The 18,707-nt window shown below is 38.2% G+C and overlaps 1 protein-coding gene across 1 annotated transcript in view; it reads right to left on the bottom strand.

The window, feature by feature from the left end:
- The window catches only part of lemd3 (LEM domain containing 3), a 36,518-nt gene that overhangs the window by 4,064 nt on the left and 13,747 nt on the right, over positions 1-18,707 (bottom strand). The window contains exons 6-12 of the mRNA XM_030045774.1: positions 15,451-15,596; positions 11,370-11,471; positions 8,944-9,046; positions 6,973-7,151; positions 6,071-6,152; positions 956-1,061; positions 763-841 (exon numbers count right to left, since the gene is read on the bottom strand). Of these exons, the coding sequence (XP_029901634.1) occupies positions 763-841; positions 956-1,061; positions 6,071-6,152; positions 6,973-7,151; positions 8,944-9,046; positions 11,370-11,471; positions 15,451-15,596 (797 nt within the window). The remainder of the gene's footprint in view (positions 1-762; positions 842-955; positions 1,062-6,070; positions 6,153-6,972; positions 7,152-8,943; positions 9,047-11,369; positions 11,472-15,450; positions 15,597-18,707) is intronic.

Below are 18,707 nucleotides of genomic sequence, written 5' to 3'. Positions count from 1 at the left end.
AGTGCTCAAAAAGAAGCAAAAATAGGGAACTGTTAGCCTTGGCCCGGGAAACAAAAACACATTTGTGTAGTCTTGTGAGCCAGCCAGTCTGACGAGTTGATCAGAGTGGTCTGATAAGAGGCTTGGGATAAAGCTCAGAGGAAACCAATCAGTCCTATCCACTTTGTTAAACTAAGAAACATTAACAGCATGTATGGAACACCTAACTAGTAACCTTCTTAGAATAGCAGAGAAACACGCAAAAGGGGAAAGTATTAAATCACTGATGGAAGAAAACTGTAACCTCTGTCTTTAAGTATTTCAGACAGAGAGGTGGAGACTGAGTGGTTTTGGATGGCCTCTGATTTCTCTGATTTCATTTTTTTCCTCTGTAAATTGCATTATTTATCGATCTTTACACATAGATTGATCCGCATTCCTCATTGTAGCTTCTTGCACTATGTCGAGCTTTTGTTTTTATACCATACAGTTTGTCCATAAAAATGTGTTCCCTTCCACACCAAGGTCAGGAGCTGTGTGTTCACTCAGTTGGAGTCAACAAAATGAACAGTACTATTAGGTCAAAAAGGTTAAATATGTTAATGTTGCAATTTTTTAGTTGCTGATAAAGGGTGCTAAAAGTCAGATTACTTAGTGGCCCTTTAAACCTCTGAAAGCACTGATATTAGATTAAGTCTGACATTAAGATGATGCAGGTCTTTGATTTTCTGTTATTGATGCTGAGGCTTTGTAATAGTAAAGGTTATCACGTTTCTTATTTACCATCAAACCAGGAGCCATGAAGCGCCTTAAAGGCTTTCCCTGAGTGCTCTGCAGAGAGACACTTCACATAGACACAACCCTGTGAAGAGAGCACAGCACACATCAGTCTGGCATGTTGTCCAATTCAAAAATTAAACTGACATGACATCACTGATATGAAATCAAAGAGTAATTGTCCAGTAATGGTGCTTACTTCACGTGAGTTCTTGTCAACAGCAATGTGGACGATGCCATCGTTGTCACTGCACTTCTCCAGGATGGCCTCATGTATGGCCAGGTCCCAGTTCTCCCCAACCTCCCTGAGAAAAAACACATTTCCAACCACTTAAGCTTTAGTTTAGGTCACTTATGTGCATATGCAGACAGTAACACAAGAAACAGAGAATCAACCTTATTTGTGCTAGTGAGACCAAGAAAAAATGTTGCAATAAACAAAACAAACAAAAAAACAGGTGTCTGGTGTACATTTGAGGACATCCTGAGACCTCAGCTTCAGTTCTCAGAAATGACACAAAACAGCATCGTTCCTCAGACTGGAGGGCATCAGGAAAAACTTGGTCTAGTCTGGTACAACTGGACAACAGACAAAAGTGCAGCCAGTTTTACACTCACATTTAAATGTATGTCGGCCTGTTTGTTGGTTTTCCGTTTTTGTTTGGTTTCTATTGTTCTTTTGTCCCATTGTTAGAAACTGTAAACTTATTTCCTTTCATCTCCACAAGGGAGCATCAAGTGGTGTATTGTTGGGAGTAGCTCCTATCTTATAAATAGAGGCCTGGAGATGGACCTCCCTCTTTTCTTTGTTTGCTGATGGAGTGTTTGTAGGTGTTTTCCATGTGTCTTTTGACAAACCTTCAATGTATGTAGTACTTTCCTTTTATTTTATTGGCATTGTGACACAACTTGTGGGCACACAACTTGAGAGCCTGACATCTGTGGCAGAGCAACAGGCGCTGAGCAGGCTCCTGTCAATCATGGACAATCCACTGCATCCACTGCACAGCGCCACCACCAGGCAGAGGAGCAGCTTCAGTGACAGGCTGCTGTCACTGTCCTGCTCCACCGACAGACTGAGGAAATCATTCCTCCCCCACGCCATGCGGCTTTTTAACTCCACCCGGACGAGATAACTCTTACTGTATGCACATTCTTCCTTCTACTCAGCACCTTAACTACAACCCCCCCACCCTTTATTTTTGATTTACTTATTCTTTATTTTTGATTTACTTAATCTTGTACTCTGTGGATACTGCTGAAAACTGTGAATTTCCTTCGGGATGAATAAAGTATCTATCTATCTATCTATCTATCTATCAATCTACATTTTAACATGAAGGTGAATAAATAATTTGATTTAAACTGTTATGTGATTATTATGAAGCACATGTTTGGCCAATTATTTGAAATAATTATGGTACTGCAATGTGCAGATATTTAAGATGATTTAAATATTGAATTTATTATTGGTTTTGGAGAAATATTATAATTTGTTTCCCTTTGTTTAGAACCAAGTCAACCATCATGACAACAACATTTACAGCTTAAAATAAACTGGACGTCTGATTGTAATCCTTGTTTCCTGGTGGTTTGTGGCTCCAGTTAGAACCTTAAATCCAATACACCCATGCTCTGCATTTCCTTTACTTTTGCTGATTAGGTTTAATGTGTAACTGTTTTAATAAAGGCCAGACTCGGGACAATCAAATTAGCTTAAACTATAAATGCTATGCTCCATTATGATAAAGTATTCATGAAATGTGCAATATGTATCTGTATATGCATCTGTCTGGACCAAAGAAACACAAAATAAATAATAATTAAATGAATGCATGTGAGGAACACACAGACCTTAACTCTATTGTCAAAAATGTCAACAGTGTAGGCCAAAATACAAACATAAGGCACAAAACAGGCCAATTACTGGTGGGACAAACAGAAAAAAACCTTTAGGGGGGAACACTGAAATGGCATTGACCACACAGGTTACACTTTTATATTAATTATTCAGCATTTTAAATTTGAAAGTGAAATGATCTGAATCTGTGTGTATCTGAGACTGCAACACGGGCGTCTGGTTGATTAATCGGTTTACAATGTGAACGCCTGTGTTTTGAATAGACTACTGGCTACCAGAGTCCTGTAACATAAAGCTGGATTTCAGCTTAGCGAACTAACTTCAGGCTTAACCCTAGCTTTTCTGTACCATAATGGTGGCTTATTTCCTATCGGGCTACGTTGCCGTGGTAATATACGCTGAACACCTAACCTGCTCCGGAGCAGGTTAAGTTCAGGATAAGAGCTCAGCAGGTAGAAAAGCCCCACCTACTGACCAATCAATTCTCTTGGCCTGCCCATTGGATGAGAACCCAGTGGATTGAGGTACACAACTTGTGCACCTTTTTTTCTAAGTTAGGCTGAGTATTTTTTTTCCTTTCTTCCTCTTCTTTTATAAAATTAATAAATTTTTTTAGACTTCTTATTTTAATTCTGTTTGTTTTTCTCTCACATTTTTTCAAATCTGAAGAGAAGAAGGAGGAATTCTTGTTTTGTTTTTTTTTAACTCATGACTCTACACTGTCCAACCAAAAATTGATCTGGTAGACTGATGTAGTGATTTTTAAAAATATTTCTGAAAATAAATGAGGGGAATTTAATTCAGAGGGTTAAATAAAAGTCTGATAAAAGCCAGGCCAGCCTCTGGGCTCCTTTAGGTTTCCATTAGTTTGCTCATATTTAGTATTTAGGGTGTCTGCCCTGAAAAGTCCACGAGAGTTGATGCCAAATACTTTACAGTCTTTAAGTGACAGTGAAATAATATTCTAACCAGCAGAATAAACACGAGGCATCAGATGGTTTATAAAATGAAATATCAAAATCAGTTGAATCAAAGTGACGATTCTGCTGAAACTCAAACTGAAGGCAGCGGTCCAGCGAGGGTCGCCCCTCACTGTGAGAGAGGGCGAGTTCCTCTGCAGGAGTGTACGGCTGAGTGGGAGACACATTCATTTACTGAACACACAAATGTTACTGTAGTCAGATCTACTCGTGCCGTCATGGTGGGGAAGTAATATTATAATCGCACTAATTTACGCATTGACACAGTCGGCGATTTTTTTTGCAAGCATTCCTTGCAGCTTTTGGCAGCTGTGTTGCTTTTTGCCTGGATGATGATCAGATTATTGTCTGCTCCTCCGTCGTAAAGTATGTGGCTCGGGTGGATTTTTCCTTGTCTGTGACTGGTCGCATGCAGAAAACTCCGCCCTTTTTATGTGAGCGCGCACAGATCTCAATTGGAAAAGCCTGGGTTGAATTAGCGAGTTGATAGCTGGCTTTATGGTACCGAAAATCTGGAGTGCGGATGTCTGGTTAAGTGAAGCCAGATAAGTAAGAGAAAGCCCGGCCATGTTAATCCAGCTTTATGGTACAGGCTTCAGGAGTTTTACCATACTCCACAACGCACACAAATTTGTGTTACTTGCCATGTGGTGCGACCAAGTAAAACATTCATTCAAACCATCAAATAACAAGCTAAAGTGAACAAATATTTTGAGTATGATGTGAAGAGCTATTGAATTGAATGCAGTTATTTGTATATTTATATATTTTTTTGCCTTTAAAAGTAAAATCAGATGATAAAAATACAAAATAACTGGCGACTTGAATGTAATAATCTTGAATTATTGTAAACACAAAATACAGCCCCCAAATAATAATGTTTGAGGCACTTTAGACACTCTAAGGGATACTTGACAAAGATTTCACTAATAGGAAAATATATATATATTTACATATATTTGGTTGTGCCACCTGACATTTTTTGGGTGGTAAAGGTAGATATGCAGTGAAAAAAAGGATTTCAAAATTTTAAAATGTTGCTTAACAAATGAAACCTGTTAGAAGACACTGTCCCAGACTCAAAAATATGCATTACATCCACTTTGAAAAAACTTAAAAATACCCTTTTAGACTGTCAGTTTGTCATTGACCCAAATATCAAATTAAATATTATCAAAATAGTAATACAAGTGCAATTGCCAAATCACAGGAGGCACAATTTTTGTGTGACAAAACTTCATGGAAATTTAAGTTTTATGGTGCTACAGAGACCCCCTGGCCTACAAATTGTATTTTCTTGATCTAAGAAAAAGTGTTTGTTTGGTACAAATCCCAGAAAAAAAAAAAATCACACTATTGTCATTTTAGATTGTTATGTGAAAATGAAAATTATGATGCTAAAAAGATTACTCATCATATTGCAATTCCTGTATCTGTAAAATTAGTTGCAACATTATCCTTTTTACCAAATCATTCCGCCCCCATATTAATCTAAAAATAAAGTTATGGTTTTCATCTTTAAGATATTTAAAGACCCAGTATCACAGTTAATTACATGTAGGGCAGAATGATTAATTGCATTTGCGATAATATCATGATATGATAAAACGAGATTTTCTAATCACAAAGGTGCGATATAAAGTGCTGTATGTCGTGACATACAGTACATTTGAGTGTGTGGTGTGTTGCTATTATTGACTGGAAATAATTAAGATTAATATTCATATTAATATTCAGACTGTTTTTTGTTTCTTTTAAGGTTGAATAAAAAAGTACAATACACATATTTATCACATTTTTTACGACTTAAATTTTTTAAAAAATATTTTTATTTTTTTAAAGACTGTCTTATAAAGCTCACAATCAGTATTTATTAAGTTCAATCCACATGTTCACATAGCAAATGTTTATTACAATGATATTTAATTATCTAAATATATAACGGTTAAGCCACAGATTTGTTATTTTCTCTACAATCTGCATTTTAGCATGATTTGTTACTAACTTTCATATTACACCAGGCTTATTTGGTGGTGATTTATGTTGTCAGGATAATTATTACATGCTTACAGTTCAGTCAATTTACTACTGTGACTGAAGTAATTAAATAAAAATATGTCATTCATATCAAATCATGCATCATCTCATTTCATCGTAACATGTAGTCTTGGCCTACAAGAAAGAACAGTTTATGTTTAATCTATCTAAAACTGTGGTGATCATACTATAGAATGATTTGTTGTTTGTGTTTGCTGAATACAGAAGATAAGGAATGCGAAATATTTGCATTTTAAATTGCAATTGCAGTATTGGTTAAAAGAAATCACAACCAGATTATTTTCCCAAATCGTTCAGCCCTAATTACATATAGGAAAGCCAAAATCATAGCCACAATTATAATCTGATTGATTTTGCAGCACTAAACAGAACAAAGAGCAAGTATATAGGTGAAATCTGAGCGTGTAGTACTCACATGACTGGATCAAACATGTTTCTGATCTTCAGACAGGGTGTGAGGCTGTTGGGTGGTGAGTTCCTCCGGTCTAGAGGGAATGCTGAAATGGACAGAAAAGAAACCAATGAGCTGATGATCATGCAGAGAATTCAGTTCAGGCTTGAGGATTTCCCTTTAACTGTCAGTTATGAAATGTGCATTGAAGTGCAACCACACAAAGGTTTTTTTGGTTTTAACCATGGTAGATTAAAATGACTGTTGCATTTTTGAATGTGGTTCTTTTAATTTCACTCTGTCAGATGACAAGTCATAGAGGGCTGTGAGTATGGGACGGGGTGAGAAAGTGACTGACCAGTAGGTCCTGGACAATTAATGGCATCAATTCAGAATTCACAAAAATTCTACATTTTTTTAGTAACAGGATCATAATTTTGATTGACATGGTGGCGAATTTGAAAAGCGTTCAGGCAATGCCAGCATGGAGCTGTGTTGTCCACCATTTTATTGTACCTTCATATATGGGTACTTTTCTCAAGAGAGCTAAATTTTGGCGAGGGAAAAACTGGCATGGCCATTTTCAAAGGAGTGCCTTGACACTATGGGTATGCACCTTAATCGGTTGACTGATCAATTAATGCAATTTGCAGAAAAAAACATGCAGGTACTTGCATGCGGTACAAAGGTGTTATTTTGGGGTATTCTAAAATGACCCACGGTGAGCTCTATTCCTTGGCACTTTTCCATGTGGGTAGTTGGATTTATCCTAATTCAGAGAGAGCTCTGTTATTTTAGTTTAGTATGTTAACAAACAGTGTAGGAAATTAACCTTTTTCCAAAGATGGCCAGCTAAATGCAATGGTTACGGGGGAACTTTGGCAGTGTTTGACTTGGTGCTGCTGGCCATGTTAATTTTACATTACCTTTTCCCTGCCATACTTTAGAGGGAATCGAGGAGATCTTGTCACAGCTGAGCGAAGGCTGGATCCACCTCCAGACAAGGAAGTCTGCCCCGCCAATCCGCTGAGCCTCAGTCCGGATCCTTGACTCATTGGTCGCGAGGAAACTCACGGCCCGCTCCCATACCTTCTTCATTTTCTTTCTGGAAACCAGCAGTAAGAGAAATGACCCTCACCTCAACAAAGCTTCATTTGTTTATCACAGAAGGGCTACATTGTGTCCCACCATTAGCAGATCTAGTTTATGACTTGATTAATTTACCTTTTGAAACCTCATTTCTTTCAAACACATGGGAAAAGGTGATCAGCAAATTACCAGAACATTAGCAAAAACAATTAGTAAAACAATTACATGAAAATTCCAGCAAATTTGCAAAAATAAGTGAATATGTAAAAATCTGAAGATAGCTTTTTTTATTACAACTATATTGATAATGATTGAAATATATATTTAAATATAAGATGACTAATGTTGGATCAGTGTCAGATTTACATGCTCAAGCTGAAAGCACAAGCATGACCTGAAAATTTGCAAGAAATTAGTAAAAAGTTACAAGTAAATTTGAAAAAAGAAAAAACACACACAACCCATCAGGTTCATGTTGGATTGGGCAGTATTTAATACAATTTGCTGGGTGTTGGACCGGGTTTGGGCTGGTTAAAGGAACGGCTAAAACTAGGCTATAGTGAGATGGTAAATAAATAATTCCCACTGCCTTGTTCATCATGAAATGCAATACACTAGTCTCACTTTGTCTCCCGTTTGGTCTAATACTAAGAAGATAATGTTTTTCCTTGCTGCTCAATGTCAATTCTTGATTCATTGTGTTCATATGTTGTGAACTGCTACCTGCTAATGCTATGCTTGCCTGTAATGCTTGCTTCTTTCTGTTATTAATTAGGGGTTCATAATACATAGCTGAGCTACAGGAGCTGCTTTATGCAAAAACTGCAGTAGTTAGGTCAAATCAAAGTCAGTTCATGTTCACACCACAAATGAACCACTCCAGAGTTCTTTGTAACTGCATAGAGAGACGATCTCAACAGGGTCTCGATCCAGATGTTTTGGTCTGCACTTGAGTGTGATTGCTGGTTTCGCACCTGACCAAATGAACTGCACTAAGGGGGAAATGGCCCAGAGTTTGATTCAATCAGGCTGGACAATGCAGTCGTGAGAACGCCTTTAATGTCTCCTAGCTGCCAGATCAGAGTGCCCTGGGCCTTGGCTCACCCAGGCCAGGGTAAGGCCAGGCTCGAAGTTCTAGACCCATTGAGAACTCCAGTAAATACAAATGTGATGTCGTTTCATAATACACAGCAACAGATTGACGGTGTAGAGCTATAGAAGAGCCAATCCTCTCAAATGACACAGAGGTGCTTTGCATATCATTAGTACCAGCTCCGCCAGTCAACGCTGCAGCTGGACTGCTGGTCATGTTTTGTACTCAACAAAACAACAACACCAACTCTAAAGGGCTGCTTCACACAAACAATGTTAATAGAACTAAGAGATCCGCTGGAAAAAAAAGACTTTTTCAATGGTTAAATTATGAAATGCAATGTTCACAACTGTCACAGGACAGGACTTCCTGATTCTGTGAACAGAGCTCTGGTTACAAGCTGGTGTAGGTTTAGAGTTACATGTAATCTGTTTTAAGGCACTAAGGGATGCTCTGTCATGGAATAAACATCTAAATATATAATACTGATGAACAGAGATGATTCTTTTTTCAGGGAGTTGATAAATGACTGGAGTACAGCTTTAATTTTTCTACCAAAGACAAATTAGATGTGCATTTGGTGTGGCATGGCAGGGGTTAACTCCAGGCCCTGATTTACAGTTTCTTTCATATCCTTTGCAAGTTTTATAATAACGCCCTACTACAGTTTCAGTTTTGCTGTGTGATCTGCCCAGCTGGCGGTGTTGGTACTGACCGGTCCTGAGGCTGGACCAGGGAGTCTCTGACGTGAGGAATGGGCAGGTAGGGCTGCAGGTCCTGGTTCTCCTGGCATGCCTCACTGTGGCTCCTCAACACATCTAAACAACAGTTAGGACCCAAGTTTAGTCAAATAGGGTGTTAAGAGCTCTGTATGGAATTAGTCAAGAATGTCAACAGCTTGTGTTCATACAGACAGTTCAGATCCAGCCTTTTAGCATATCCAATTTGATCAATTGTTCTCCCCCATGATGGGGAATAAAAAAAAAAAAAAAAAAAAAAAAAAAAAAATCGGGGAGAGAATGCAAATCAGGCTCCATCCATGCATCATAGGTGATTTCTCGGCCTCTGTTGGCCAGATTTGGATGAAACTTGGGGGACAGAATTCACACTCTCTCTGATACTGCTGGGTCAAATGTGATGAACTCACAGGGAAATTATGTTGTTTTATATTGAGATCTGGCTTCTTCAAAATGAAACAAGTTCCCAAGCTTTAAGCAGCAATGCCTCAAACAATGCACACATGAAAAAATAACAATTCATGTGTGAATGTCTCAGTCCTTACCAAGGTTATTATAGTTTTATATTTCTAATTAAGTTTATTTTGTTTTGACTTTTTTCTTTTCAATTTCAGTTTAGTTTTAATTGGTTTTTAAAGCAGGTTTGCTAGTTTAGTTCAGGTTTTTTGAAAATGCTTAGTTCTAGTTCAGATTTTTTAAAATTGTTTCAGTGTTAGTTTTAGTCTTTTTTTGTAAAATGGATTATTTGCCTGGGGCAAGATTCCAAAAGGCACTTGCTTATGCAACTGTGCCAACACAAGGATATTAGCCATCTGCTGCATGAAACTGCCACAGCTAAAAAATTGGAAGATAGATTTCACATCCACCCAAAGTACTAGGCCTGTGTATGAAATAAATTGACAAAGACGAAAACTAAAGAAATTTTCTAAATAAATTGAGTTTATTTAAGTTAGCTTTGTAAACTCGCATTACAGTATCAGTTAGTGCTTTTTTGTAAAGCCTCAATTTTATTTTATTTCACTTAACGAAAATGTTTTTTCATATCTAGTTTTCATTATTTCATTGGTTTTCATTAACGATAACAACCTTGGTCTTTACCAGTATAACCAATAAAGGAATTTTCCTGCAGTGTGAACACAGTATGAACATTTTTTACTGTTGTTTGTTTTTACAAGATGGAGCAGAGTAAAGACATTTTGAGACCAAGTCTGACTTGAATTGATAATCAGATAAGCTGAAATAAATAGGCTGAAAAAATACAAACCATAATGTTACTAATGATCCACAACAGATTGGTGGACCAATTATTTCCTCTGACAAATAAATTATAATTTATAAATAAATTTCAGCTGATAATTCCATCTGATAATGTGGATTTTTTTTTTCTTTTAATTCCATAATGTCTATCTGTTGACTGGCTGTAAATAAACATTGTTATTTTACATGCTGACTGTTGTATAGTGCATCATGTTTAATGTAACAATGTTTTCTGTTGAACTGATTAAGTGCATCACTGCATGTTGGCACTTTGAGAGAAAATGAGTAATATTTGATGAAGAATGGCAGTAAAAAATGTTTTTTTATGTGTGTTAACTACAATTTCTAACTATACAAAACTGCACTGACAGTGTGGAAAAAAATGGTCAATCTAAAAAGTTAGCCTTTATTGTCCTCTTTACATTTTTGCGAGTGCAAAGCAATGTTATCGTTTATCATGATACTTTTGGCCACAAAAAACAGATAATTGGTGTATTCTGATTCTGACGATTACTTGTTATTGTTATTAGCCCTGTAATTCCATAACCATGCATCTATAATTTCTATGAATAGAAACCTTTCATACCAAGACAACAGATTACAGCAGTGCAAACCTCTGACATCAGAGGCAGCAGGCTAGAGAGCGAACAGGCTCACAGAGCCTGTTCTCACCATTTATAGCCAAATATTGGTTAGAACTGGGGAGACTGACCGAAAAACAAGCTCTGCTGGTGGTGAGACCTATTAGGACACTTCCTTATTGACATGGCTAGACCCTCTTTACACGTGTGCTACAGAAATGTCGGTAAAAACTCATCATTCCCCAAAGGTTCAACAAATTCAACAAAGCAGTGTCTGAGATAATGAGCAAGAAACTTAGTGCTCTGTTGGCTTGGCAGTAGCACTGTAACAGGTGCATGAGCTTAATATTCAAAATCCTTGACCTTGGTGTCAAAAAATCCATCATTCCCCCATGTTCATCCAAAACATGTCAGCAGAGGCTCAGAGATAACATGTGATGGACAGACAAAGCCCTAGCTATAGTCCCTTCCACCATCTTGGATTGTGGGGGACAAATGATAAAGAGGAAAATGGAAATAGTTGGACCACATGCTTGGAAGGGAGATGAATTTGCACAGCTCCATACCAATGATCCTCTCCACCATGTCATACATCTGCCTGGTCTCCTCCTCATCCCTCCTCCAGCGGTACTTCATGTAGTAGACCAGACCCCACAAACAGCCCACCACTGGATGGAAACACAAAAAGCACTCAATTAGAGCTTCAACATTAACACCAAAAAATCCTTTACAGCTCTCAAAAGGGAAATTCTCCTAATTCATTAATATATTAAAATCATTGTACCATTACTGCTGCTGCTGTAACAAATACAACTCCTGCTGCTCCTCGCCCCCCAACCCAACTCTGCAAACTTTATCCCCCAGTGGGTGGACCACAGTTTGCCACACATAGCCTATACTTGCTAAAGGTCAGTGTACTTTACTATAATATACCAAGCTAGGGGGTTTTTCAAATCATTTGATATTCTGGACCTCTGAGTTCACTTTGATTTAGGTGTGGGCTCCCATTAGAAGTTTGCCTTGGGGTCCTTGATTTGAAAACATATTTGTGGTACAGTATAACATTTTTTAACGTCATACCTGAATAATAAAGATGAAAAAAGGCCCACACACTCACAAAAAATGTTTTACTTGAGCAACGTTTCGAGCGTGTCAGCTCTTCATCAGGTCATTGACCTGATGAAGATACCTGAATAATAACAAACAGATCCAAAGTGGTAGGATTAAAACATAATGTTGAAATAATCACATACCTTTATTTGAATAATAGCAATTTCACCCACATGCTCAAACATGCTGTAATATTAAAGTCAGCTCACTTTACCACCTAAATTAATTCATCTTCATTTTTCACTGTCATGAAACTTAATTAAGTGTTACACACTAAAGTTGAAAGCTTGTAAATTACATGGATTTTCGATATATTCAAAGTGTAAAATTTACAATTTTCATAACACATTCACAATTTTTGGTTGTTTACTGCATATACAACAGTAGAATATCCACTGAAAATTTGAAATAAATCCAAGGTGTGCCTCTGGAGATATGGGGTCAGATACCTAGACCTCCTGTTTACCACGTTATGGCATTATTTTCAACTTTAGCAGGGCAGTAACTGGAATGGGTTCTTAATCCAGACATTCCTTCTAATTATTTTACTTCTAGCGGTGGAAATAAATACTTTAAACATACTAGATCTAACCTTATGACATATTTTGGTTCTGAGAGAGTGGTCCCAATAAGGCACAGCCTGAAAAAAATTCAAAGTTTGGTCCTCAGTTGCTTCAAAAGTTTATATTTTAGACAGAAATCTGATTTAGCACCTTTCATTTAGTAAATATACACAGTTTCAATACTCTAGGATGAAAATTAATTTCATTAATTCATTCAATTTGATTTCTGCAGTCTCCATCACCTAGTTACATTTCAGACTTGTGGATCACACTGACAGAGGCAGGACCAGCTACAGACAAGCACCTCATTTAATGAATCCTCTAGTTCACCCCTTAACATTCCAATGGCCCACTGGCAGTCCCAGACGACATATTCGCTTTCAGAGGCTATAGAAGCACAGTTTTAAAGCTAGAGCGAAGATACTGGTATCATATAAAACTAGCCACTCTAAGGATCAATTAGTCCTTGTCAACAATCAGTTGTTTGCAAGGTGGCTAAATATTGCTTCAAAATGTGACCCTCTTACATCAGGCAGGATTTTCCACACAGCATAGCTGCACAGCATACCTTGGCGTAATCTGTGCACTGGCACCTTATTTTATTACTTACGCTGCTACCTCAACTGGCTGCTAGTAAATTGTTGTCTGTTGTTATGTCATGCAATGTTTTTCATCTGTTTTTGCACTATATAGTTACATTATCGTGTTGTACATTGTTATTTCATCTGCACGTTGGACCGTGTGAAATGTAATTTCACCTGTACACTTGACAATGAGTTAAGTTTCAGCAAGAGAAAAACTGGAACAGGCATTCTCAAAGGGGTCTCTTGACCTCTGACCTCCAGACATCTGAATGAAAATCGGTTCTGTGAGCACCCATGAGTCTCCTTTGCAGACATGCCCACCCTGTTCTAATCCCATGCAGTTTGGGCCACAAACCATGCAGTCCAAATGTGTTCTTTTGGCCTACTGTAAAATGGTGTAGTTGGTGCATACAGGGGCCTAAACAGTCTTTGAGCTGCATAAGTTGGGTTTGACTGGAAAGCTGAGACTCTTGTGGATTCAATGAGTCACATTTGATTCATGTGTGATGATGCTGGCCCCCATAGGAGCCGTTTCATTGTAGTGAGACCATTTTTTTTTTAAAACTTCACGGTATAAAATGACCTACAGTGACCTCTAGGATAATCACAGGCTCATGAAACTTTACAACCACAAACTAGAGACCAGGGACTTTCTGGAGATGTCTGGTTTTCCAGGTATACTGACAGTAAGGGCAAATTTCTGAGACGTTTCAGCAACAGAATACTTGCCATCCAATCACCAAAAAATGCAGTTCTTAAAGAAATCTCCAAATGTCAAAGGTTTTTGACAACAAATCAAAGCATGAATTTTTCTATGGTGTTCTACAAGGTCTTGGTGTCCTAATGTGGTATTCGGAGGGAACTTTGACCGTTTTTTATTAACTCTTGAGTGATAAAAAAAAAAAAACAAATCTGTGTAACAAATGGCATCAACCAATAATTGCAAACAACTTATGACACATAATTACAATTACAATTCACATTTGGCAGATGCTTTTATCCAAAGCAACATAGATATGGGATTTTTACACACCAACAAGCAAAGGTGCATTCAGGAGAGAACAATGACATCAAGTGGAGGAAAGCTCTAGTTCCTGTCCAAAGGACATAGGTGCTACAAGGCAGTTCAAAGAGGGAATATATAGAGTGCATAAAGTGCATGGGGGAAGGAGAAAAACGTAGAGGCAGTTTTTTTTTTAAACAGTCTGTTAAGTGAGCAGGTGTTCCTTGAGAAGCTGGGTTTTTAGCCTTCTCTTAAAGCCTGAGAGGAACTCGAGGACCAAATGGAGTTTGGTAGCTTGTTCTGCCACTGGGGAACAACAGAGGAAAAAAGTCTAGCTAGTGATTTAGGGCCTAACTGAACATGGGAATAGCTTCATATACTTCCATCATAATGTTCTAACCTTTATATACTCTAAATAGATAAAAATAAATAGGCATGTGCCCAAAACACAATGTTTATTACAGATTTATGGCTAGAATAACGTGACACACACAGCCGAGCTGCTTCTCATATCAATCTTTAGGTTCACAGCTTTCAGATGATGTTCACCACTTCTATTTGGCATTTATAGTTGACCTTTTATCTCCCCCTGAAGATCCTCTGCCCCCCTTAAAATGGGTCTAAAGAGAGGGCAGGAATGGTAAGGGTTAACAGAATTTCTCCCTGCTGACCCGGCGTTTTTTCATGCATGTGCCTTTTGGTGTTTTTTTCCCATATCTTACCCATTTTCCATTCTCTCTTGCTTCGATAGGCTCTACTGTTGGTATTTTGTACAAAATAACAAAGCTGTACTTTTCCTCCACACAATTCTGTGCAACATGGTTTAGCAATTACATGTTATGTGATGTATAATGCATTCAGAAAGTATTCAGATCCCCTTTACTTTTTTTTTTTTTACTTCTGTTATGTTGCAGTCTGATGCTACAATCTGTTAAAGTCATTGTTTCTCTCATTAATCTACACTCAGTACCCTATAATGAAGTGTAAACAGTATTTTAGAATTTTTGCAAATTTGCACACATCAGGCTGCAACATAACAAATGTGAAAAAAGTGAAAGGGGTCTGAATACTTTCTGAGTGCACTCTATCTGTATATAATCCCCATATGCAATATTAGTGTCTACATTCTATTTCTGTTGACCACATTTTCTTAACTCTTATTGTACCACAGTACTGTTTGTAGTTCCAACACCTCTGTTTCCTCAAGGGATTAAGAAAGTGTGCTCTAACCTTAGTTTACTGTCTGCACCAGCCTTACCACAAGCTACATGTATGCAGTTATGTTTCCCTTCAGTTTGCCTCAGATATACCAAAGGGGAAATAAAAGTTAACCACCTGTTTCAATGTACTAAAAAATAGGTTCATTAAATGCTTAATTTTGGCTGACCTGCTGCAATGAGGAAGACTCGGGTGACAACGGTGAGGAAGGCACGGCGGAAGCGGCAGATGAAGGACATCTTGGGATGGGTGGATTCCAGCCAAGAGATCTCATTCACATCAGTCACTGGTTCTTCGTCATTCTGCCCCATTAGCCTGGAAATGCATGCAGACAAAGTAAATAACAATATCCAGACCACAATTTGTTGATTAAAACTAAGGCCCAATCCCAATGTCAACCCTCGGCCCTGAGCCCAGACAGACTGCAAGTAACCTGAGTAATCAGCGAAAATGCCTGCTTGACAGTTTGAAGGAGCATTCAGATTCAATTTTCAGATCTGAATCTGAATAAATATGAGGAAAGTGTGATAGCATACTTTGACATCACATTACCTTGACGACAACACCAGCTATGCTACTCTGCTTCCTTATATAATTATTAGTCCATTTTACTTATTTAATGATAAGGTTAAACTCTGGTTGAAATCCAACCAAATGTGCGAACACTAATTGGCATATTTTAAATTGGTGATGACACAGCTTTTATGACTGTAATTTGGCACTGTAATTTTGTATATTTGTAATCTAGGAAATGTTATTGCTTTTGTATCCGCACAGATTAGAGCTTCATGCATGCCTTGGTGTAATTGTTTATTTTTAACTACGTATTGTAGCTACTTGTATAGAAAGGCCCAACCAGGGACTGGGGTCGCAAACTAGCCTCGGCTATAAACCCCTTATACAATGCAACGGTTTCATGTTTTATAACTTGACACATTATTTTTTGTATTGTCCCTGTTAAATAAAATAAAATTAATCCTTGAAACTTATTCCTTCTGACATAATTGTTTTAAGTGCACATCAACTATCAACTGCTTGAAATAACGTGACATGGTTGACGAAAACGGCTGCATAAAGAAGAGCTGCGCCAAGCCATGCACATGTTTAACTTCTAAACCTGACAAAGAGTTCAATATTCTTTGAACTATCTAGCAATAGTGCACTATAGTGGCAGTATAGTGCAACAATGCCAAACACTACCAGAAATTCCACAAATCCCTCAAGAACAGGCCCCGGTGGATTGAAAGCTAATGAAGCGGATAACACTAGTCAAAGCTAGAAGAAATGATGATGCACCTGACACCAATACACCTGTAGCTAGCTCCATCTCCAGTGAAGTGGCAAAAGAGTTTGCCAAACTCACTGCTGCTCTAATCCTGGAAAAGTCTGAGACACACGACAAGAAACTTGAGGCTATCTGGGTGACAACAAGTGCTACCAATAGCAAATTGGCTGAAATTACATACATTACATCACATGAATTAACCACATCTCTCAAATCAAGAGCTGTCCATGCTTCCTAGAGGAGGCTAATAACAGGTAGCAGGCTAACACCCCCGCCACAGCCACAGAATTGGAAGCCCTCTGACAAAACCTGGTTGACATTGAGAACTGTGGGTGAAGGAATAATTTACATTTTATTGGGTTTCCAGATGGCATCAAGGAAAGCGATGCCCTGTCATTCCTAGGCAAAATTTTACCAGAGATTTTGAATATCGACTTCCCAAGGGGATAGAAAAATGGACAGAGCACACAGGATTGGGCTATTGTGCAAAAGCTCAAATCCTGACTAACACTCGTTTATCAGGACACAACATCGCCACATTCCTGAGATTCAGTGATCGGAATCGCATTGCAGAGGCTGCATGCAAGGTGCTTGAAGTTACCTAGAAGGAGCATCATATCATGGTATTCGCCAATTACTCCAAGTTGGTTAATGAGAAATGCATGAACTTCAACGAGTGTAAGAAGATGCTCCATGAAAAACTGTTGAGATTCTGTCTCAGCTATCCGGCAGCGCTCACCATGAGATCAGTGGAAGGCCCCCGCCGATTTGATGACCATAAAAGGCCTTGGCTTACATTCACTCCATGGGATAACCTGGGTGCCCCTGCACTTTAGATTAACGCTGTTTTCTGCCTTAGTATCACCGTCCTTCTTCAGCATGATTCTGTTGGACTATCAAAGACCCAAAGCCCACGTAAACACACATTTTCAACGTATTCCAGTTTAACAGAGGATTTTGCAGAGCCTTTATATGCAGGGCGTATGAGACGTTGATCACTGGACGCTTGTATATGGATGAGTGGTGGGATAATAGGATTTCTCAGGGGACTCAACTAATCTGACAATTTTTGACAGGAGGATAGAGCAACCACCATCAGTAAGATCTTTTTATTGGGAGATGTAACAGTAACATGTAACAGTAGCATTAGCATTTGTTCCTGCTTATGGCCATACAGTGTATTTTGTTCATATAGACTTGTTTGATTCACTGTTGAAATCATTGCCAGAAAGTTTTGCTCTTTGTTATAATAACATTAATGGTTACACTTGTGTCAGGCAGAGGGGCAGATGCACAGTCCATGCTCTTGAATGTCAGGCATGAGCTTAGAAGCAGGGTGCATAGGGCGCTGGCTACAGCAGTTTCAAGCTCGATAGTCACGGACCATGCTGAGTGCGGTTTAAGCTTCTGGCTCTTCAGATGCTTTTGTTAAATGCATATGTACACTTTCTTTTTTGTCCCTAGGTCATTACAGAAGTTGCAGCAAAACTTGTAGAACACTCGCTCTACATTATCTTAGTAGTAAATTAAGTATGAAGCTTATGAGCGTGGAACGTCAGAGGCCTTCACAACAAAGTTAAAAAGAAGCAAGTATTATTATTATGGTGTTTTATTCTTTATTCTTATTGCTGCTGGGTTTTTTTAAAAATATGTCCTGATGTTTTTAAATGTGTTCTGATGTTTTTTAAATGTGTCCTGTACGGTGACCTTTAGTGCCAAGAAAGGCGCCTTTAAATAAAATTTATTATTATTATTATTATAACGTTCAATAAAACCAAGACGTGTGACATAATATTCTGGCAGGAGACTCACCTACTTGCACAAGAATCACAGAAGCTTTGTAATGATTGGGTGGGCTTTGTGGGATGCGCTTGTGGCAGGAACAAGAGCAGAGGGATGGCTACAGTAGTTAATAAGCAATTACAGTTTAAATGCTTAAGAGAGTGCGGATAGGGCAGGCAGAATTTTGTTGATGCTTTGTGAGATCCTGGGTAATACTATCATATTAGTGAATGTGTATGCCCCCAGTGCAGATGATCCTGCATTTTTGGGACTACTTGAGAAGAAACTTAATGATGGGAGACTATCCATGGGTGGCGATTTTAATGAAGTAATGGATCCAGTATTGGATCGTAGATCTT

This window comes from Myripristis murdjan, chromosome 23 (genome assembly GCF_902150065.1).
Source record: "Myripristis murdjan chromosome 23, fMyrMur1.1, whole genome shotgun sequence".
Taxonomy (NCBI): Eukaryota; Metazoa; Chordata; class Actinopteri; order Holocentriformes; family Holocentridae; genus Myripristis; species Myripristis murdjan.
This window is presented reverse-complemented; position numbering and strand designations above follow the sequence as displayed.